The 23714-nt window shown below is 42.8% G+C and overlaps 1 protein-coding gene and 1 long non-coding RNA gene across 2 annotated transcripts in view; one reads left to right on the forward strand and one right to left on the reverse strand.

Annotated features, from left to right (window-relative positions):
• Positions 1-630: 630 nt before the first annotated feature.
• The window catches only part of LOC137352127 (uncharacterized), a 51254-nt gene continuing 28170 nt past the window's right edge, over positions 631-23714 (reverse strand). The window contains exons 2-4 of the long non-coding RNA XR_010969645.1: positions 3568-3618; positions 2269-2433; positions 631-927 (exon numbers count right to left, since the gene is read on the reverse strand). This is a non-coding gene — a long non-coding RNA (uncharacterized lncRNA). The remainder of the gene's footprint in view (positions 928-2268; positions 2434-3567; positions 3619-23714) is intronic.
• LOC137352125 (pleckstrin homology domain-containing family G member 5-like) overlaps positions 6452-23714 on the forward strand; it is a 141825-nt gene continuing 124562 nt past the window's right edge. Inside the window, exon 1 of the mRNA XM_068017254.1 lies at positions 6452-6611. Within this exon, the coding sequence (XP_067873355.1) occupies positions 6602-6611 (10 nt within the window). The 5' untranslated portion in view covers positions 6452-6601. The remainder of the gene's footprint in view (positions 6612-23714) is intronic.

The following is a 23714-nucleotide window of genomic DNA, read 5'->3' on the forward strand; positions in this document are numbered from 1 at the left end:
GTGGAGGTTATATTACAGCTGTACAGAACTCTAGTCAGGCCTCACCTGGAGTACTGCGTTCAGTTCTGGGCACCACACCTCAGGAATGATATATTGGTCTTGGAGGAGGTGTATCATAGATTCAGCAAAATGATACCAGAGCTAAAAGGTTAAATAATGAAGACCAGTTGCATAGACTAGACTTGTATTCTCTGTCGAGTATAAAAGGTTTAGGGGTGATCTAATTGTGGCGTTTGAAATGATTAAAGGAGTTGATAGGCTAGATAGGCAGAAACTATTTTCTCTGGGGGTAAGGTGTGAGGGTAGTGAGGGGAGTCCAGAATAAGGAAGCATTATCTTAAAATTAGAGCTTGCTGTTCAGGAATGATGTGAGGAAGCGCTTCAAGTAATGGAAATTTGGAACTCTCCTCCAAAACGCTGTTGAGGTTAGGGGTCAATTGCAAATGTCAAAACTGAGATTGATAGATTTTTGTTGGCTATGGATATCAAAAGTTACAGAGCCAAGGTGGGTAGATGGAGTTAAGATACAGCTCAGCCATGATCTAATTGAATGACAGAACAGGCTCAAGGGGCTGAATGGCCTCCCCCTGTTCCTGTGTTCTATCCCAAATTCAAATATTTGGGATATCATTTAATCATGGTCATTAGTATAGTTCCTGTGAACAGAGCATGATAATCACCTGCCTCTCACCATCCTTCTGTAAATCAGTGATGCTTCATGCCACGTGTTCCCAATCTGTGCAACTGTGCTGTGACACCAAGATTGTCCACCTATTAGTTTTGCATCTTCAGTGCTGTTCACCCTTAGTTTGCTGTCTCTCCGCATTGGACCCATTGCTCTAACTCCAAGCTCCTGCGTGATCTGCTGCCTAACTTGTCTTGCTTCGGTTCCAGCTGTAGAATGCGCTGAATCTTCACTTTCCTTAGCTGCAATAAATAAAGTCAATACTAATGAGGGTGAAAAGTTAAACCTTCCCCCGTTTCTCCCTAAACTATAAAGTGGCGATTTTTTTTTAAAAGACAAACTGTGAAAGATGAAGAAAGCCTTTGTTTGAGGCAGTGCCGCAGTGGCCAGTCCTTTTCTGAGTGCCACCCTCAGCAATCCCACAGTCCCACTCTTTCAGCAGATGAATGCAGCTCTCTGTCCAAGAGACGGAGGCCTCCAGGCTGTGGATTGGTGCCTCTTGCATTAGTCCCTATGATGGGACAGTGGAACGGCACAACAGCCTGTGTGTCAGGGAGGGCTGAGCCCTCGCACTTTGTCTGCCGGAGTTGAGGAGTAGTTTGGGAATGCTCTTTGGGAATTGTTTCAGAACCCATGTAAAATGTTCCTTTATTGGAAGAAACGTGGAGCGTATGAGCTGGAGAGCTTGCCGGCGTTGGAAGAGTATGGTCCCATCACAGAGAGATATGTGTGGTCATCCACGCTGGATATTCTGGACGAGTTGGAGGATGGTAGGAGCAGTTTATATTATCAAGCAACCTGTAGCAAGGAGCAGAATTGCAGGGGAACGACAGGTTGGGGTTAGGGCAGGTGAGACTGGTTGGAGTTGGGGCAGATCATGTTGGTTAGGGGTTGAGGCACGTTTGGCTGGATGGGATTGGAGCAGCAATAGCTGATTGGTGTTTGGGCAGGTCAGGCTGCCCCCTGTAGTGTTATGGGTCAGCGCAGTGTGACATCATCAGAGCTGGTGCTGTGAGTTTGCTGCATTTAAGTCACGGCTCCAACCTTTCCAGTCACATGATTGTTCAACTAAGCAGTTGCAGGTTGGAATGGAAATGACTCCATCTGTGGAGTTAATTCTCACCATTGAAAAGTTGCCTGCAAGGTGGCAGTGCTTTGTTTGGATCACAGTGCCATGTGGAAGCAGATCTGGAGGGAGGGTAGAAAAGAAAAGTGGACCTCCTCCTGATTGATAACTAACATTAGATGACCTAGGGAGGACAGTCTTGCTTGGTATTCAAGTCCTGTCATCGGCTAGTAAATTGGCCACCTCACCTGTGAGTGGAGTCAAGTGCCCGTGACTGAGTTTGGTCCCATGCCCTTGAGTGAATCAGGACCCTCACCCATGAATGAATCGGCCCTCTTACCCATGAGTGAATCGGGTCCCTTGTCCGTCAGTGAATCTGTCCCCTTCCCTGTGAGTAAATTATGTCCCTCACCTGTGAGTGATTCTGATCCTTCACTCATGAGTGAATCAGGCCCTGTGTCCTGGTTGATTTTTGAAGTCAAAATAGTTAAAGATCAATGTAGCTGAGATACTGTACCTGGATCACCATACAGGGGTCAAGCTGTGATCAGACCTCGTGCTGGCTAGTCCGCATTATTCCTGGGCTTTCACAGTTGACCTGCGCATCAGACAGGGACCTCAGTGCTGTGCTAGGGGAGTGAGAATGAGCAGAGACTCCAGTCGTTCACGTGAGTTTCAACCACTGCCACAAGAAGAGACTTTTTCAGAAATTGGAAGAGAATATTTAAGCATCACCGGGGCTATGAAGTATCGACAGCGAGATTTATAAAGGAAGTAATGGCAGTGTTCTCTAACCATGGCCTTTTCCTGTGATTACAGTCAATGTGACAAAAATTGTGATTCATCATGATTGCCAAATTAGGAGTGTTGAAACTGTCCCAATAGTAATAAGAGAGTTGGCAGTTGTCATTAATAGTGAATCTGAAAGGGGACAGCTATGGTACAAAAATAAAGCATTTTATCCAAGATTGAGCCTAGTGTCAGGTCTTCAGTTCTATTATGCAATGTCATAGGAGCACCACCACCTCCAAGTTCCCCTCCAAGTCTCACAACCCATCTCAACCTGGACATACATCAGCTGTTCCTTCATCATCATCATTGTCAAAATCTTGGAACTCCCTACATAATGACTATGTGGCAGCACCTTCACCACTCAGACTACAATGGTTCAAGAACAAGGCCCACTCAAGGGCAACTAGAGATGGACAATAATTACTGGCCTTGCCAGCACTACTCACATCCCAAAAGTTTTCAAAAAGTGGGTTAAAAATCAGCTTACCTACATAAATCACACCTGACCTTAAAAATCCGAAGGTTACAAATTCTAATTGGTTTGTTTGCCCGATGTCTCAGGGAGGGGCCAAGGCACTCAATTCAAATATAAAGATCCTGCAGAATTTGTTGAAGCATGATTTTGATTGGCAATTTTTTCCTTGTAACTTAATAGACTTTGTTAAATGGTTACTATTTTGAAGATATTGTTTAAGTTAGTGCATCTGTGAAGAGACAGGTGATGCCTTAATCGATAGTGAAAAAATGAAAATAGCCACTACCTTGTGAATATTACTGATATGGGAGTTTAGCTCAACAGTTGCAAACTGTTTATTATTTCCTATGACATGAGGAGTAGAGTAAATTTACTAACTTGTAATAAGTAACTGGTAAAAAATATGTTCTATCATTGAGACTATTCACTTGTTCTTTGCTGTTTAAAGTCTAGTGTAGGGTTACTCACCTTCCAGAAATGAGGAGTGTAGTGTGAAGGCGTGTTATGGAATCGGTAGCTGAAATAAACTGAGGCACAATACAACCTTACCTGGGTATCTGAAAATACTTTATGAAGTTAAATCTCCGCTATGGCAGGAATCTGAAACATGAAAGCCAAAAAGAAAGTAAGAAAGAGTAAAGAAACCCAATATGAAGAATTGTGTCATCCTGATCTGCTATCTTGGTCAGTGTGTAGAATGTTGGATTAATGTGTCGCTGCCCCACAGTACAGTGAGTGAAGCCACTGACCAGATAGTAGATACTGTAAAGTATACTGTTATAACCCCCGGTATAAACTTCTTCCATCAGCAGCCTCGGTATCTGAAAGAGTTAGCTGTCAAGCCTAGCCAAGTTACAGTAACAACAATGAGCAGTGTTTTCCTGCCGAATGCATCGACTCCTCCTGCTCTTTGTGATATTTAGCCACCTCCAATGAACTAGATGAATGGACTCAGTGTGCTCACAGCTCTAGCCTGTGATTCAGAGGCTGCTGCTCTTGACTGGGCTCTGGGGGTATTTGTAATAGAAACAGCTTTAATCACAGCACTGGACACTGCATCACAGGGAGCAGCTTACTGCGCCTGCACAGGAACTAAGGCAAAAAGGACCTAGTGTCTCTTGGGGTCACATAGTGGGGGTGGAGGTCAGAGATCGAGGGTGTGAGTATAGGGTGGGATTGGGAGATGAGGTGGGGGTATGGAGGGCAGGGAGTCTGAAAGTGGGGTTAGGGCTTGGAGAGCAGGAGGTGGGATTCTGTCATAGCTTTATCTCTCATCCACACTCAACTTTAATATGGCTCCACATGGGGAGCACAGCCTTGCAATTTTGACCCTTTCTTTTTGGGCTAATTTATGCTGCCGTTTTTTTGTGCCCCTTTAGTTTTGATCCCACCTGTAAGGATGGAGTGCTCTTTGGCCAGGGGCGTGTCATTCTCCCCCTGCACTGTCCCAAGAGACAGTCATTCTTCATTTGCACTGTCCCAGGATCCAGTCACCCTCCCCCTGCACTGTCCCAGGGGCCAGTCACTCTCCCCTGCACTGTCCCAGGATCCAGTCACCCTCCCCCTGCACTGTCCCAGGATCCAGTCACTCTCCCCCTGCACTGTCCCAGGGGCCAGTCACTCTCCCTCTGCACTGTCCCAGGGGGTGGTTATTTGCCCCATGCTGAACAAGGGCTGATCACTCTCTTTTTGCTGACCAAAGTTTGGTCACTCTCCCCTCGCTGACCATGGGTGGGTCACTCTCCCCCTGCTGGCCAGGGCTGGGTCACTCCCCCACAAACCCCGTCCCATCTCTTGGGACAGCTCCTGACCTTATCAGGTCTATGACTCGGTGTCATCCTGTGGCCTCTTAGACTACGGGACACATTATTATGGGATGGGCTGGGTCTGCCTATGTAACTGGCCCACGTGGATGTATTATTATAGGATGGGTTGCAATGACCATGGAGTCTCAGTGTGATGCCCTAAGACTGGTGCCAAACACAGGCAGTTTCCAACTAGCACCACTGACAATGGTCAGGAAGGTGACCCTTGGATGTTCCTCTTTCTAATGCTGTGACTGTTGCTCTCCCTAATTCTGGGGCTGATGTTCCTGTCCCAAATCTCGGATTTCTACCCTCCTCAATACATATTTAATGGATAAATTACATAAAATTTCCTGTGAGTTAAAGTGATAATCGCAATTCTGACTGTTCCAGGCACACAGAGACTCTGCTCACAGATTAGAAATGAACAGTCTGCATAAATGCTTTCATCATGGCACCTGATGTAAGCAGCTCCTGACCCTCGCCTCCCCAGTCAGTGGTCATCATGGCTGTAGCATTCCGACTAAGCACGGACACTTCACACTGATGTTTCTCTCTGTCTCCTCCTGCAAAGCAGAGACCGAAAACTGCTTCCTGCATTGTTTCCCCTCACCCTTTCCTTTATAGTCCGCTTGGTGTCCTACATGACTTTTAACTCTGTTCTAGTTAGTACTCAAGTACTGAGCTTTCAACAGTTGGATGTGAATGTGCTCCTACAGTGACTGCTCAGCACTTCTAATTAGGGGTTTCTTCCTCTGATTGACGCCTGGTCGCTTCCACTCGGTGGATGAAAAGTTTTAGTTGTGGTTTAGGAATGAGGGATTCTGATGTAAATTCAGCCACTTCACACTGACGTCTGCTCCTTGAGAAACTTTCTCACCACCTCTCCCTCAGCCAAACAGTTGGAAAATCTGAAAAGGAATAAGAAGAAAGAGGGGACTTGGCTCTGGCCGGACCTGTTTCTCAACAACAAGAACTTGCATTTATATAGTGCCTTTAACATAGCAAAACATCCCAAGGAGCTTCACAGGAGCGTTATCAAACAAACTTTGACACCAAGCCACATAAGGTGATATTCGGACAGGTGACCAAATGCTTGGTCAAAGGTTTTAAGGAGTGCGTTAAAGGAGGACGGATATGTGGAGGGATTTCCAGAGCTTAGGGTCAAGACAGCTGAAGGCACAGTTGCCAGTGGTTCAACCAGTCTCTCTGAGTTCAAATAAACAGGATTGTTTTGCTGTCTGAGGGTTTCTATTCAGGGTTAGATCTATTCCTGGAAACTGCGAGGCTGATGATGTTAATCTGGAGTGGGAGGAGTTATTGAGCCTGTGTGTGATTGGTCTTTGTTCTCAATCGTCTGTTCCACCTGTGCTGGGAGCCCCAGTCAGCCCCTATACAGATCACAGTGGACCTCTGCTGCTGTCATGCCTCCTTCCCCAGCCTGCGTAAGACTGACTAATGCTGTTTGCTAACCTTTATGTTGTCTGTATTACTGGTGCACTGATGCATTCTCTGAGCTGATTGGGTTTCACGGCTGGTTTACAGTTGCTGGGCCTGGAGACTGCTGGCAGCAGGCACTCTCACTGTCCTGCAGTCAGTTAATCAGCTACTTTAGGCTTGGCAGGATCATCGAGAGGCTGATCTTCAGGCCTTGGAAGAAGTTTTGTGTTGTCTGCAATTTTTTAACAGTACGTTATCTCAGCTGGAGATTGACAAGGAGTTGCTGAATCATCCTGTGCTTTATGTTTCGAGGCTCATGAATCACAAGCTATCCAAGAATGATTGAAGGTGAGAGAAAGTGTGGCTAATGGGAGTTGGCGTTTAGTAGTTTGTTGGAGGAACCAGACCAAATCCTTGGCTGACCTTCACCCTGACTCCAGGCCTGTCACAGGGGATCTGCCTCACAAACCTTGTTTGGTTTAGTTTGACGCTTGCTGCGACATGATGGCGCAAATTGTGATGAAACGCATCGGCACATTACCAAAAAACCTCATTCCTTGTGATTGGCCCGTGGCATGGCCAATGAGTATGGAAAAGGTATTGCCTCTGTTGAAAGGATACAGGAGAGAGCACCCAGAATGATGAAGGGGTGGAGGGATTGCATTATGAGGAGCAATTATGTAACTTGGGCATGTTCTCACTGGAAAAGAGAAGGTTGAGAGATGATGTGATTCATGTTTTTAGGGCTCTAAAAGGACTGGATAATGTTGACCATGACAATCTGTTTCACCTTATCCAGAACAGCAGGACCAGAGGACATGGCCTGCGCTTAAAGGAGGGTAAAATCAAACCCAGCTTGCAGAAACAATAGGCGGGATTTTACTGTGGGCTTCAGGACCCTGACGTCGGGACCAAATGCCAGCAGTGGGACCGGCTCAGCAGTTTTCCCAGAGGCAGCCTCCTAATTGGCTGGCCCTGGACTTGCCACCCAATTAAGGATGGCAGGCGGGCTCCCGACGCTTCTGGCAGCAATCAGAAGCAGCAGTGAAGCCTCGGCAGCCTCAATGGGTGAGTGCGCGCTGCTGAGGCAGTTCGAGGTTTGAAATGTAGCCTCAAAATGGAGGTGCCCTTGGAGTGGTAAGTATAAAATTTAAAATCAGAGGGGCCAAGCAGGCAAGCCCTTCTCGATGGCCCATTGTGGCCATTTATGCGGTCTTCCCTGCCCACGGCACCCTCTTTGGGGCATGGAGCCTCCAGCTCCAATGACCCACAGGATGGCCGCAGGGAGGCCACCAGTTTCATGTGGGGGCCACTTTGGCCTGGGAATATTGCCCTTAATAGGGCCTTTAATTATTTAAATTGGATGCCCGCTTCCGTTTAGCATGCAGTCAACCCGCATTCGGTCTCACTGCTGGAAAACATCCCTGGCAGCGGACTGCATTGGGCCATCCCAATGTGGCTCCCCACTCTTTTACCACCCATCCCCCCCAATCTCCTAGCCCACCAACCCAGGGCCGGGAAAATCCTGCCCAATATTTCAGTGAGCTATGGAACATATGGAACCTAGGGGAATGGTGGAAGCAGTAAATGTTGATTTACTCAAATACAAAAAAGATCAATTTCTTTCAGCAAATAACACTTTGTGTTCTAGTATACAAGTAATTTGGGACACAACATCATAACACACAAAAGGTTGTTGCACAAGATAAGGGCTCAGTGGTCTGGGGTAATTAATATATTAGCATGGATAGAGGATTGGTTAAAGGACAGAAAACAGTAGGAAAAAATGGGTCATTTTTAGGTTGACAGGCTGTTACTGGTGGAGAGCCGCAAGGATTCGTGCTGGGGCCTCAACTATTTACAATCTGTATCAATGACTTAGATGAAGGGACCGAGTGTAATGTACCGAGTTTGCTGACAATACAAAGCTAGGTGAGAAAGTAAGCTACAAGGAGGACACCAAGAGTCTGCAAAGGTTAAGTGAGAGGACAAAAAAGTGCCAAATGGAGTATTCTGTGTAAGTGTGAGGTTATTCACTTTGGTAGGAAGAATAGGAAAAAAAATGAGTTTTTTTAAGTGCTGAGAAATTATTAAATGTTGGTGTTCAGAAGGATTTAGATGTCCTTATACAAGAAACACAGAAAGGTACCACACAGGTACAGAAAGCAATTAGAAAGGCAAATGTATGTTGACCTTTATTGCAAGGGGATTGGCATACAGAAGTAAGGAAGTCTTGCTGCAATTGTATGGGGCTTTGGTAAGCCAACACCTGGAGTAATGTGTACAGTTTTGGTCTCCATATCAAAGGAAGGATATACTTGCTTTAGAGGCGATGCAACACAGGTTCACTTGATTGATTCCTGGCATGTAAAGACAGTTGAGTAGAATAGGCTGATACTCTCTGGAGTTTAGAAGAATTTGAGGTGATCTCATTAAAACATTTAACATTCTGGGAGGATTTGACAGGATATATGTTGAAAGCTCGTTTTCTCTGGTTGGAGAGTCTAGAACTAGGGTAATTGTCTCAGGATAAGGGATCGGCCATTTTTGACTGACATGAGGAATCAATTCTTCATTCTGTGGATTGTGAATCTTTGGAATTCTCCACTACAGAGGAATCAGCAGAGCTACAATAGCAATGGCAAAAAAATGCATTCTCCAAACACAGATAATTTTTCAGTATTTGAATGAGTAAATCTGTTAAGAAAAGAATTATCAAGACTGTGATTTGGAGTGTCTTGTTGTACGGGGCTGAAACTTGGACATTGAGAAAAGCGGACATCCAAAGACTAGAAAGTTGTGAAGTGCGCTTCTGAAGAGGGATGGAACAGGTCACTTGGAGAGAACACGAGGAATGAAGAAGTTCTCAGGATGGTGCAGGAAGATAGATCGTTAGTGAATGTCATCATGGAAAGGCAACAAGGTTGGATTGGTCATATTCTAAGGCATGAGAACTTGCTGAAGAAGGTGATTGAAGGAAGATTAGAGGGATGTAGACCAAGAGGGAGAAAGAGAATGATGATGTTAGCAACTTGAAATTGAAAATGGGAGGCTCCCACGAGCAACTGAAGAGGACAGCGCAAGACCCCAAGGCATGGAGAAGTGAGCAGAGGACCTGCAGAGCACTGTTGATGCTCAGTCGTTGACGATATTCAAGGCTGAGATTAATAGATGGGGAATTAAGGGATATGGGGATCAGGCAGGAAAATGGGGTCGAGGTCAAGGATGAGCCAAGATCTGATGAAATGGCAGATCAGGCTTGTGCTATGTGGCCTACTCCTGCTCCTAATTCTTAGGTTCTAAAGTGTAGCATGCTTGGGAGGAGCAGGCAACTTTGGACATATGGCTCCCAAAGTTGTCCACCACTTGGGGTTTTCTTTACCTCATGTCTGAGTTTGCTGCAGACTCATTGATGGAGTTTGGTTCTATGATTAGTCAGCACTCCATTATGTTTGTTATCATGGAACTACCAGGAGGGTAGAAGACAAACTAAATGGACCTTGGTCTTTTGTCATCTACAATTCCATGTTCCTGTATCATTGTAATTGTAAAAGCAAAATACTGCGGATGCTGGAAATCTGAAACAAAAACAAGAAATGCTGGATTCACTCAGCAGGTCTGGCAGCATCTGTGGAAAGAGAAGCAGAGTTAACGTTTCGGGAACCCTGGTTCCGAAGAAGGGTCACTGACCCGAAACGTTAACTCTGCTTCTCTTTCCACAGATGCTGCCAGACCTGCTGAGTGAATCCAGCATTTCTTGTTTTTGTTTCATTGTAATTGTACCCTTGCTGTGGGTGGATGAGTAATAGAAGATAATCAAATGTTCTCTGGTCATCTCTGGCTCAGACATCGTACTCTGAGATACAATAGATTAGTGTGGAGCAACTCACACAGCACAGGCAAGCAGAAGGTCACTCGTAGGTAGCTCTACCAGGCAGCAATTTATCTCTGTGCACTGTCTGCAGTCTGCTTATTTAGTCATTGAAAGGCCTGACTCTCACTGGGATTCAGAATTCCTCCTGTCCTGAAGGTACTGACTCACCTTTGAGTCTCAGTATTCATCTGTGATGATAAAGAATCCAACTCTGATGTGACAGGATTTGTTTTTAAACTTTAACCTGTGATTGGCTAAGAAATGGGCTCAGATGGTTTATATTAAATATTTTTCCAGCTGTGTGTCAGCTGATACATCTGGAGAGTCTAATTTCATTATACCTGTGAACGCTTACTTGTGTCTGTATGCCTGCCTGCCTGTCCTTCTGCCTGTCGGTGCTTGTCTGCCTTTCTGACTGACTGCCTGTCTCTCTGTCTGTGCTTGTACGGTACACAATACAGACTGGGAATCCTGAGCGAGAGCCTGTTGCATATTGGTGGTTGCAGTCTCTGTGGTCAGCTGGCCAGCGTGGAACTCATTTAAATAGATCTTTGAAATGGAAATGAGCCAAATGGAAGATTCTGGTCACCTGCTCACGTGGTATGCAGCACACTGTTCCCAGACATCCTGTTGCCGTGTGCCCTGATGCTGCTGTTTTTAGCACCATGGCTTCAAGCTCTCTCGGGCAGGATTACTCAGCACTGTCTCTCTCGTAATCCCTCTCTCCAGTCAGTTTACACAGCTCTGTCTGATGAAAGCTGCCTTGTCTCTGCATCACTTCACTCCACATTCCTTTTATTCCTAACACTTGATGGGTCAATAGAGAAATTAAAACTGCAAGAACAAGCAGGGAAATGGGTTGGTCTTCACTTCAGACCTGGCCTGACTGACCTGCCTGTCTGTCACGACTCATTTTTCTCTCGTTTGGTGGGAATTACACCTCATCTGCACTTTCAGAAGATAGCAGAAGCTCTGCAAAAGCACCAATTCAACAGAAATGGGGTGATATATATTTTAAGATATTGTACAAATTCCTATAGCTGTTCGAAACTGCAATTTTTTAATCTATAAAATATATATATATGTAGAATTGTAACATCCAGCAACACATGGAGTGTTATATAATATATACAAGACTGTTATACAAATGACTGTCTCTGTCTCTCTTGCTCTGTCCCCCCTCACTGTCCATGTCTCTCTCTTACTCACTGCTTTTCTCTCTGTCTCTCTCTTGCTCTCACTCTATCTTTCTCTGTTTCTGTCTCTCTCTATCTTTCACTTTCACATGTGTTGCACATTTGTCTCTCGCCCTCTCTCTGTCTCTCACTCTCACACACTGGGTATTGAGGGACAAAAGCAGTGATTGGAATCTGGGCAGTCTCTCAGTTCAAATCGATCTTCTCTCTGATGGAATACCCGAGTGATTAGATTTGGATCCAATACAACGGCTGAATTGATTTCCTGTTTCTCTCCAAATGCAGTTGTCAATTCTGAGTGTTGCCCCTTTAAGTAGAAAGATGGTGAGATGTTTTCCTGGACAGTGTGTGGGAGCTGTATACAGAGATCTGTTGCAGTGTGTGTGATTGAGCTGCCAAATGGGAGAGCTGTTATTAAACACAGTAACTACTGTGCTGCATCCTAATTAGACAGCAGATTGTTTGGCTCGGTGCACGCTGGTGGAAGTTCTCCAACATTAAACTCAAAGGGCTGACAATCTTTAACAATATGACACAGAATGTTCTAGACAAGACAAATTGACTCGCAGGCACTGCCAAGTGACTCTCAACCTCTGTGGTGTCTCGTGTATCATGTGACATGATTACTGGATCCTCCCACACATAACACAAAGCAAGTATTTAAACCAAACTTTTGATACCTTTCCATGCTGACAGACCACTGACCCATAGATCACCTTTCTGCATCAGTGACCCATAGATCTCCCTCTGGCCAACACATATGCATGGACTTCCCCCCTCCGTCACTGAACCAAAGCACCACCTCCTATCCATACACAGTGTTACTCCTCCAATCATCTGCGGAATTGCGTCAGCACTTTTAGTAGACAGTGCAACTGCTCCAACATTCTCAAAACACTGCATTACTGCTCTGTCGCCCTCACTGTACTGCATTATTGTCCTGTCACTCCCAGTACACTGCGTTAATGCTCGGTCACTCTCAGGACATTGAATTACAGCTCCATCACCCTCAGTACATTGAATTACTGCCCCATCACTCTCTGTACATTGAGTAACTGCTCCATTACTCTCAGTACATTGAGTAACTGCTCCATCACTCTAGTACATTGAGTTACTGCTCCATTACTCTCAGAACATTGAGTTACTGCGAGATCACCCTCAGTAGGTTGAGTTACTGCTCCATCAGCCCCATTACATTAAGTTACTGTTCCATCACCCTCAGCACATCGAGTTACTGCTCCATCACGCACTTTACATTGAGTTACTGTTCCATCGCCTTCAGTACATTGAGTTACTGCTCAATCACGCCCTTTACATTGAGTTACTGCTCCATCACTCAGGACATTGAGTTACTGCTCCATCACTCTCAGTAGATTCAGTTACTGTTCCTTCACCCTCTTTACATTGATTTACTACTCCATAACTCTCAGTACATTGAATTACTGCCCCATCAATCTCAGTACATTGAGTAACTGCTCCATCAATCTCAGTACGTTGAGTTATTGCTTCATCACTCTCTGACATTGAATTACTGCTCCATCACTCTCTGTACATTGAATTACTGCTCCATCACTTTCTGTACATTGAATTACTGCTCCATCACTCTCAGTACATTAAATTACTGTTCCATCACTCTCAGTACATTAAATTACTGTTCCATCACTCTCAGTACATTGAATTACTGCTCCATCACTCTCAGTACATTGAATTACTGCTCCATCACTCTCAGTACATTAAATTACTGTTCCATCACTCTCAGTACATTAAATTACTGTTCCATCACTTTCAGTACATTGAATTCCTGCTCCATCACTCAGTACATTGAGTTACTGCTCCATCACTCAGTACATTGAGTTACTGCTCCATCACTCTCAGTACATTGAGTTACTGCTCCATCACTCAGTACATTGAGTTACTGCTCCATCACTCAGTACATTGAGTTACTGCTCCATCACTCTCAGTACATTGAGTTACTGCTCCATCACTCAGTACATTGAGTTACTGTTCCATCACTCTCAGTACATTGAATTACTGCTCCATCACTCTCAGTACATTGAATTACTGCTCCATCACTCAGTACATTGAGTTACTGTTCCATCACTCTCAGTAGATTCAGTTACTGTTCCTTCACCCTCTTGACATTGATTTACTACTCCATCACTCTCACTACTTTGAATTACTGCCCCATCAATCTCAGTACGTTGAGTAACTGCTCCATCACTCTCAGTACATTGAGTGACTGCCCCATCACTCTCAGTACATTGAGTTACTGGTCCATCAGTCTCGGTACATTGAATTACTGCTCCATCACTCTCGGTACATTGAATTAATGCCCCATCAATCTCAGTATGTTGAATAACTGCTCCATCACTCTCAGTACATTGAGTTACTGCCCCATCACTCTCAGTACATTGAGTTACTGGTCCATCAGTCTCGGTACATTGAATTACTGCTCCATCACTCTCAGTACATTGAATTACTGCTCCATCACTCTCAGTACATTGAATTACTGCTCCATCGCCTTCAGTACATTGAGTTACTGTTCCATCACTCTCAGTACATTGAATTACTGCTCCATCACTCTCAGTACATTGAATTACTGCTCCATCACTGTCAGTACATTGAATTACTGCTCCATCACTCTCAGTACATTGAGTTACTGCTCCATCACTCTCTGTACATTGAATTACTGCTCCATCACTCTCAGTACATTACGTAACTGCTCCATCACTCTCCAGTACATTGAGTTAATGCTCCATCACTCTCTGTACATGGAATTACTGCTCCATCACTCTCAGTACATTAAATTACTGCTCCATCACTCTCTGTACATTGAATTACTGCTCCATCACTCTCAGTACATTGAATTACTGCTCCATCACTCTCTGTACATTGAATTACTGCTCCATCACTCTCAGTACATTCAGTTACTGCTCCGTCACTCTCAGTACATTGAGTAACTGCTCCATCACCTTCTTTACATTGAGTAACTGTTCCATCGCTCTCAGTACATTGAGCTCATGCTCCATCACACTCTGTACATTGAATTACTGCTCCATCACTGTCAGTACATTGAATTACTGCTCCATCTCTCTCAGTACATTGAGTTACTGCACCATCACTCTCAGTGTTTTGAGTTATTGCTTCATCACTCTCTGACATTGAATTACTGCTCCATCACTCTCAGTACATTAAATTACTGTTTCATCACTTTCTGTACATTGAATTACTGCTCCATCACTCTCTGTACATTGAATTACTGCTCCATCACTTTCTGTACATTGAATTACTGCTCCATCACGTTCAGTACATTCAGTTACTGCTCCATCACTCAGTACATTGAGTTACTGTTCCATCACTCACAGTACATTGAATTACTGCTCCATCACTCTCAGTAGATTGAATTCCTGCTCCATCACTCTCAGTACATTGAGTTACTGTTCCATCACTCTCAGTACATTGATTTACTGCTCCATCACTCTCAGTGTTTTGAGTTATTGCTTCATCACTCTCTGACATTGAATTACTGCTCCATCACTTTCTGTACATTGAATTACTGCTCCATCACTCTCAGTACATTAAATTACTGCTCCATCACTCTCAGTGTTTTGAGTTATTGCTTCATCACTCTCTGACATTGAATTACTGCTCCATCACTCTCTGCACATTGAATTACTGCTCCATCACTTTCTGTACATTGAATTACTGCTCCATCACTCTCAGTACATTAAATTACTGTTCCATCACTCTCAGTACATTGAATTACTGCTCCATCACTTTCAGTACATTGAATTACTGCTCCATCACTCTCAGCACATTGAGTTGCTGTTCCATCACTCTCAGCACATTGAATTACTGCTCCATCACTTTCAGTGCATTGAGTTACTGCTCCATCACTCAGTACATTGAGTTACTGCTCCATCACTCTCAGTACATTGAATTACTGCTCCATCGCCTTCAGTACTTTTGAGTTACTGGTCCATCAGTGTCGGTACATTGAATTACTGCTCCATCACTCTCAGTACATTGAATTACTGCTCCATCACTCTCAGTACATTGAATTACTGCTCCATCACTGTCAGTACATTGAATTACTGCTCCATCACTCTCAGCACATTGAGTTACTGCTCCATCACTCTCTGTACATTGAATTACTGCTCCATCACTCTCAGTACATTAAGTAACTGCTCCATCACTCTCCAGTACATTGAGTTAATGCTCCATCACTCACTGTACATGGAATTACTGCTCCATCACTCTCAGTACATTAAATTACTGCTCCATCACTCTCTGTACATTGAATTACTGCTCCATCACTCTCAGTACATTAAATTACTGCTCCATCACTCTCTGTACATTGAATTACTGCTCCATCACTCTCAGTACATTCAGTTACTGCACCGTCACTCTCAGTACATTGAGTAACTGCTCCATCACCTTCTTTACATTGAGTAACTGTTCCATCGCTCTCAGTACATTGAGCTCATGCTCCATCACTCTCAGGACATTGAATTACAGCTCCATCACACTCTGTACATTGAATTACTGCTCCATCTCTCTCAGTACATTGAATTACTGCACCATCACTCAGTACATTGAGTTACTGCGCCATCACTCTCAGTACATTAAGTTACTGTTCCATCACTCTCAGTGTTTTGAGTTATTGCTTCATCACTCTCTGACATTGAATTACTGCTCCATCACTCTCAGTACATTAAATTACTGTTTCATCACTTTCTGTACATTGAATTACTGCTCCATCACTCTCTGTACATTGAATTACTGCTCCATCACTTTCTGTACATTGAATTACTGCTCCATCACGTTCAGTGCATTCAGTTACTGCTCCATCACTCAGTACATTGAGTTACTGTTCCATCACTCACAGTACATTGAATTACTGCTCCATCACTCTCAGTAGATTGAATTCCTGCTCCATCACTCTCAGTACATTGAGTTACTGTTCCATCACTCTCAGTACATTGATTTACTGCTCCATCACTCTCAGTGTTTTGAGTTATTGCTTCATCACTCTCTGACATTGAATTACTGCTCCATCACTTTCTGTACATTGAATTACTGCTCCATCACTCTCAGTACATTAAATTACTGCTCCATCACTCTCAGTACATTGAATTACTGCTCCATCACTCTCAGTACATTGAGTTACTGCTCCATCACTCTCAGCACATTGAGTTACTGCTCCATCACTCTCAGTACATTGAGTTACTGCTCCATCACTCAGTGCATTGAGTTACTGTTCCATCACTCTCAGTACATTGAATTACTGCTCCATCACTCTCAGTACATTGAATGACTGGTCCATCACTCAGTACATTGAGTTACTGTTCCATCACTCTCAGTCCATTCAGTTACTGTTCCTTCACCCTCTTGACATTGATTTACTACTCCATCACTCTCGGTACATTGAGTTACTGCTCCATCACTCTCAGTACATTGAGTTACTGCCCCATCACTCTCAGTACATTGAGTTACTGGTCCATCACTCTCGGTACATTGAATTACTGCCCCATCAATCTCAGTACGTTGAATAACTGCTCCATCACTCTCAGTACATTGAGTTACTGGCCCATCAATCTCGGTACATTGAATTACTGCTCCATCACTCTCAGTACATTGAATTACTGCTCCATCACTCTCAGTACATTGAATTACTGCTCCATCGCCTTCAGTACATTGAGTTACTGCTCCATCACTCTCAGTACATTGAATTACTGCTCCATCACTCTCAGTACATTAAGTAACTGCTCCATCACTCTCCAGTACATTGAGTTAATGCTCCATCACTCTCAGTACATTGAATTACTACTCCATCACTCTCAGTACATTAAATTACTGTTCCATCACTCTCAGTACATTAAATTACTGCTCCATCACTCTCAGTACATTGAATTACTACTCCATCACTCTCAGTACATTGAATTACTGCTCCATCACTCTCAGTACATTAAATTACTGCTCCATCACTCTCAGTACATTGAATTACTGCTCCATCACTCTCAGTACATTGAATTACTGCTCCATCACCTTCTTTACAATGAGTTACTGTTCCATAACTCTCAAGTACATTAAATTACTGCTCCATCACTCTCTGTACATTGAATTACTGCTCCATCACTCTCAGTACATTAAGTAACTGCTCCATCACTCTCCAGTACATTGAATTACAGTTCCATCACTCTCTGTACATGGAATTACTACTCCATCACTCTCAGTACATTGAATTACTGCCCCATCAATCTCAGAACGTTGAGTAACTGCTCCATCACTCTCAGTACATTAAGTAACTGCTCCATCACTCTCCAGTACATTGAGTTAATGCTCCATCACTCTCAGTACATTGAATTACAGCTCCATCACTCTCTGTACATGGAATTACTACACCATCACTCTCAGTACATTGAATTACTGCTCCATCACTCTCAGTACATTGAATTACTGCTCCATCACGCTCAGTACATTGAAGTACTGCTCCATCACTCTCAGTACATTAAATTACTGCTCCATCACTCTCAGTACATTGAATTACTGCTCCATCACCTTCTTTACAATGAGTTACTGTTCCATAACTCTCAAGTACATTAAATTACTGCTCCATCACTCTCTGTACATTGAATTACTGCTCCATCACTCTCAGGACATTAAGTAACTGCTCCATCACTCTCCAGTGCATTGAATTACACTTCCATCACTCTCTGTACATGGAATTACTACTCCATCACTCTCTGACATTGAATTACTGCTCCATCACTCTCTGTTCATTGAATTACTGCACCATCACTCTCAGTACATTAAATTACTGTTTCATCACTCTCAGTACATTGAATTACTGCTCCATCACTTTCTGTACATTGAATTACTGCTCCATCACTCTCTGTTCATTGAATTACTGCACCATCAATCTCAGTACGTTGAGTAACTGCTCCATCACTCTCAGTACATTAAATTACTGCCCCATCACTCTCAGTACATTGAGTTACTGGTCCATCAGTCTCGGTACATTGAATTACTGCTCCATCACTTTCTGTACATTAAATTACTGCACCATCACTCTCAGTACATTAAATTACTGCCCCATCACTCTCAGTACATTGAGTTACTGGTCCATCAGTCTCGGTACATTGAATTACTGCTCCATCACTTTCTGTACATTAAATTACTGCACCATCACTCTCAGTACATTAAATTACTGCCCCATCACTCTCAGTACATTGAGTTACTGGTCCATCAGTCTCGGTACATTGAATTACTGCTCCATCACTTTCTGTACATTAAATTACTGCACCATCACTCTCTGACATTGAATTACTGCACCATCACTCTCAGTACATTAAGTTACTGTTTCATCACTTTCTGTACATTGAATTACTGCACCATCACTCTCAGTACATTGAATTACTGCACCATCACTCTCACTACATTAAGTTACTGTTTCATCACTTTCTGTACATTGAATTACTGCACCATCACTCTCAGTACATTGAATTACTGCACCATCACTCTCAGTACATTAAGTTACTGTTTCATCACTTTCTGTACATTGAATTACTGCACCATCACTCTCAGTACATTAAGTTACTGCTCCATCACTTTCTGTACATTGAATTACTGCACCATCACTCTCTGTTCATTGAATTACTGCTCCATCACTTTCTGTACATTGAATTACTGCACCATCACTCTCAGTACATTGAATTACTGCACCATCACTCTCAGTACATTGAATTACTGCTCCATCACTTTCTGTACATTGAATTACTGCACCATCACTCTCTGACATTAAATTACTGCACCATCACTCTCAGTACATTAAGTTACTATTTCATCACTTTCTGTACATTGAATTACTGCACCATCACTCTCAGTACATTGAATTACTGCTCCATCACTTTCTGTACATTGAATTACTGCACCATCACTCTCAGTACATTAAATTACTGCACCATCACTCTCTGACATTGAATTACTGCTCCATCACTCTCTGTTCATTGAATTACTGCACCATCACTCTCAGTACATTAAATTACTGCCCCATCAATCTCAGTACGTTGAGTAACTGCTCCATCACTCTCTGACATTGAATTACTGCTCCATCACTCTCAGTACATTAAATTACTGTTTCATCACTTTCTGTACATTGAATTACTGCTCCATCACTCTCTGTACATTAAATTACTGCTCCATCACTTTTTGTACATTGAATTACTGCTCCATCACGTTCAGTACATTCAGTTACTGCTCCATCACTCAGTACATTGAGTTACTGTTCCATCACTCACAGTACATTGAATTACTGCTCCATCACTCTCAGCAGATTGAATTACTGCTCCATCACTCTCAGGACATTGAGTTACTGTTCCATCACTCTCAGTACATTGAATTACTGCTCCATCACTCTCAGTACATTGATTTACTGCTCCATCACTCTCAGTGTTTTGAGTTATTGCTTCATCACTCTCTGACATTGAATTACTGCTCCATCACTCTCTGTTCTTTGAATTACTGCTCCATCACTTTCTGTACATTGAATTACTGCTCCATCACTCTCAGTACATTAAATTACTGCTCCATCACTCTCAGTACATTGAATTACTGCTCCATCACTCTCAGTACATTGAATTACTGTTCCATCACTCTCAGAACATTGAGTTAGTGCTCCATCACTCAGTACATTGAGTTACTGCTCCATCACTCTCAGTACATTGAGTTACTGCTCCATCACTCAGTACATTGAATTACTGCTCCATCACTCTCAGTACATTGAATTACTGCTCCATCACTCAGTACATTGAATTACTGCTCCATCACTCTCAGTACATTCAGTTACTGTTCCTTCACCCTCTTGACATTGATTTACTACTCCATCACTCTCGGTACATTGAATTACTGCCCCATCAATCTCAGTACGTTGAGTATCTGCTCCATCACTCTCAGTACATTGAGTTACTGCCCCATCACTCTCAGTCCATTGAGTTACTGGTCCATCAATCTCGGTACATGGAATTACTGCTCCATCACTCTCGGTACATTGAATTACTGCCCCATCAATCTCGGTACATTGAATTACTGCTCCATCACTCTCAGTACATTGAATTACTGCTCCATCACTCTCAGTACATTGAATTACTGCTCCATCGCCTTCAGTACATTGAGTTACTGCTCCATCACTCTCAGTACATTGAATTACTGCTCCATCACTCTCAGTACATTAAATTACTGCTCCATCACTCTCTGTACATTGAATTACTGCTCCATCACTCTCAGTACATTAAGTAACTGCTCCATCACTCTCCAGTACATTGAGTTAATGCTCCATCACTCTCAGTACATTGATTTACTACTCCATCACTCTCAGTACATTGAATTACTGCTCCATCACTCTCAGTACATTGAATTACTGCTCCATCACTCTCAGTACATTGAATTACTGCTCCATCACTCTCAGTACATTAAATTACTGCTCCATCACTCTCAGTACATTGAATTACTACTCCATCACTCTCAGTACATTGAATTACTACTCCATCACTCTCAGTACATTGAATTACTGCTCCATCACTCTCAGTACATTAAATTACTGCTCCATCACTCTCAGTACATTGAATTACTGCTCCATCACTCTCAGTACATTGAATTACTGCTCCATCACTCTCAGTACATTGAATTACTGCTCCATCACTCTCAGTACATTGGATTACTGCTCCATCACTCTCAGTACATTGAATTACTGCTCCATCACTCTCAGTACATTAAATTACTGCTCCATCACTCTCAGTACATTGAATTACTGCTCCATCACTCTCAGTACATTGAATTACTGCTCCATCACTCTCAGTACATTGAATTACTGCTCCATCACCTTCTTTACAATGAGTTACTGTTCCATAACTCTCAAGTACATTAAATTACTGCTCCATCACTCTCTGTTCATTGAATTACTGCTCCATCACTCTCAGTACATTAAGTAACTGCTCCATCACTCTCCAGTACATTGAATTACAGTTCCATCACTCTCTGTACATGGAATTACTACTCCATCACTCTCAGTACATTGAATTACTGCCCCATCAATCTCAGAACGTTGAGTAACTGCTCCATCACTCTCAGTACATTAAGTAACTGCTCCATCACTCTCCAGTACATTGAGTTAATGCTCCATCACTCTTAGTACATTGAATTACAGTTCCATCACTCTCTGTACATGGAATTACTACTCCATCACTCTCAGTACATTGAATTACTGCTCCATCACTCTCAGTACATTGAATTACTGCTCCATCACGCTCAGTACATTGAAGTACTGCTCCATCACTCTCAGTACATTAAATTACTGCTCCATCACTCTCAGTACATTGAATTACTGCTCCATCACCTTCTTTACAATGAGTTACTGTTCCATAACTCTCAAGTACATTAAATTACTGCTCCATCACTCTCTGTACATTGAATTACTGCTCCATCACTCTCAGTACATTAAGTAACTGCTCCATCACTCTCCAGTACATTGAATTACAGTTCCATCACTCTCTGTACATGGAATTACTACTCCATCACTCTCAGTACATTGAATTACTGCTCCATCACTCTCTGTTCATTGAATTACTGCACCATCACTCTCAGTACATTAAATTACTGTTTCATCACTCTCAGTACATTGAATTACTGCTCCATCACTTTCTGTACATTGAATTACTGCTCCATCACTCTCTGTTCATTGAATTACTGCACCATCAATCTCAGTACATTAAATTACTGCCCCATCACTCTCAGTACATTGAGTTACTGGTCCATCAGTCTCGGTACATTGAATTACTGCTCCATCACTTTCTGTACATTAAATTACTGCACCATCACTCTCAGTACATTAAATTACTGCCCCATCACTCTCAGTACATTGAGTTACTGGTCCATCAGTCTCGGTACATTGAATTACTGCTCCATCACTTTCTGTACATTAAATTACTGCACCATCACTCTCAGTACATTAAATTACTGCCCCATCACTCTCAGTACATTGAGTTACTGGTCCATCAGTCTCGGTACATTGAATTACTGCTCCATCACTTTCTGTACATTAAATTACTGCACCATCACTCTCTGACATTGAATTACTGCACCATCACTCTCAGTACATTAAATTACTGTTTCATCACTCTCAGTACATTGAATTACTGCTCCATCACTTTCTGTACATTGAATTACTGCTCCATCACTCTCTGTTCATTGAATTACTGCACCATCAATCTCAGTACGTTGAGTAACTGCTCCATCACTCTCAGTACATTAAATTACTGCCCCATCACTCTCAGTACATTGAGTTACTGGTCCATCAGTCTCGGTACATTGAATTACTGCTCCATCACTTTCTGTACATTAAATTACTGCACCATCACTCTCAGTACATTAAATTACTGCCCCATCACTCTCAGTACATTGAGTTACTGGTCCATCAGTCTCGGTACATTGAATTACTGCTCCATCACTCTCAGTACATTAAATTACTGCACCATCACTCTCAGTACATTAAGTTACTGTTTCATCACTTTCTGTACATTGAATTACGGCACCATCACTCTCAGTACATTAAATTACTGCACCATCACTCTCAGTACATTAAGTTACTGTTTCATCACTTTCTGTACATTGAATTACTGCACCATCACTCTCAGTACATTAAATTACTGCACCATCACTCTCAGTACATTAAGTTACTGTTTCATCACTTTCTGTACATTGAATTACGGCACCATCACTCTCAGTACATTAAATTACTGCACCATCACTCTCAGTACATTAAGTTACTGTTTCATCACTCTCTGACATTGAATTACTGCTCCATCACTCTCTGTTCATTGAATTACTGCACCATCACTCTCAGTACATTAAATTACTGCCCCATCAATCTCAGTACGTTGAGTAACTGCTCCATCACTCTCTGACATTGAATTACTGCTCCATCACTCTCTGTACATTGAATTACTGCTCCATCACTTTCTGTACATTGAATTACTGCTCCATCACGTTCAGTACATTCAGTTACTGCTCCATCACTCAGTACATTGAGTTACTGTTCCATCACTCACAGTACATTGAATTACTGCTCCATCACTCTCAGTAGATTGAATTACTGCTCCATCACTCTCAGTACATTGAGTTACTGTTCCATCACTCTCAGTACATTGAATTACTGCTCCATCACTCTCAGTTCATTGATTTACTGCTCCATCACTCTCAGTGTTTTGAGTTATTGCTTCATCACTCTCTGACATTGAATTACTGCTCCATCACTCTCTGTTCTTTGAATTACTGCTCCATCACTCTCAGTACATTGAATTACTGCTCCATCACTCTCAGTACATT

The sequence above is a fragment of the Heterodontus francisci genome, chromosome 37 (assembly GCF_036365525.1).
Source record: "Heterodontus francisci isolate sHetFra1 chromosome 37, sHetFra1.hap1, whole genome shotgun sequence".
Taxonomy (NCBI): domain Eukaryota; kingdom Metazoa; phylum Chordata; class Chondrichthyes; order Heterodontiformes; family Heterodontidae; genus Heterodontus; species Heterodontus francisci.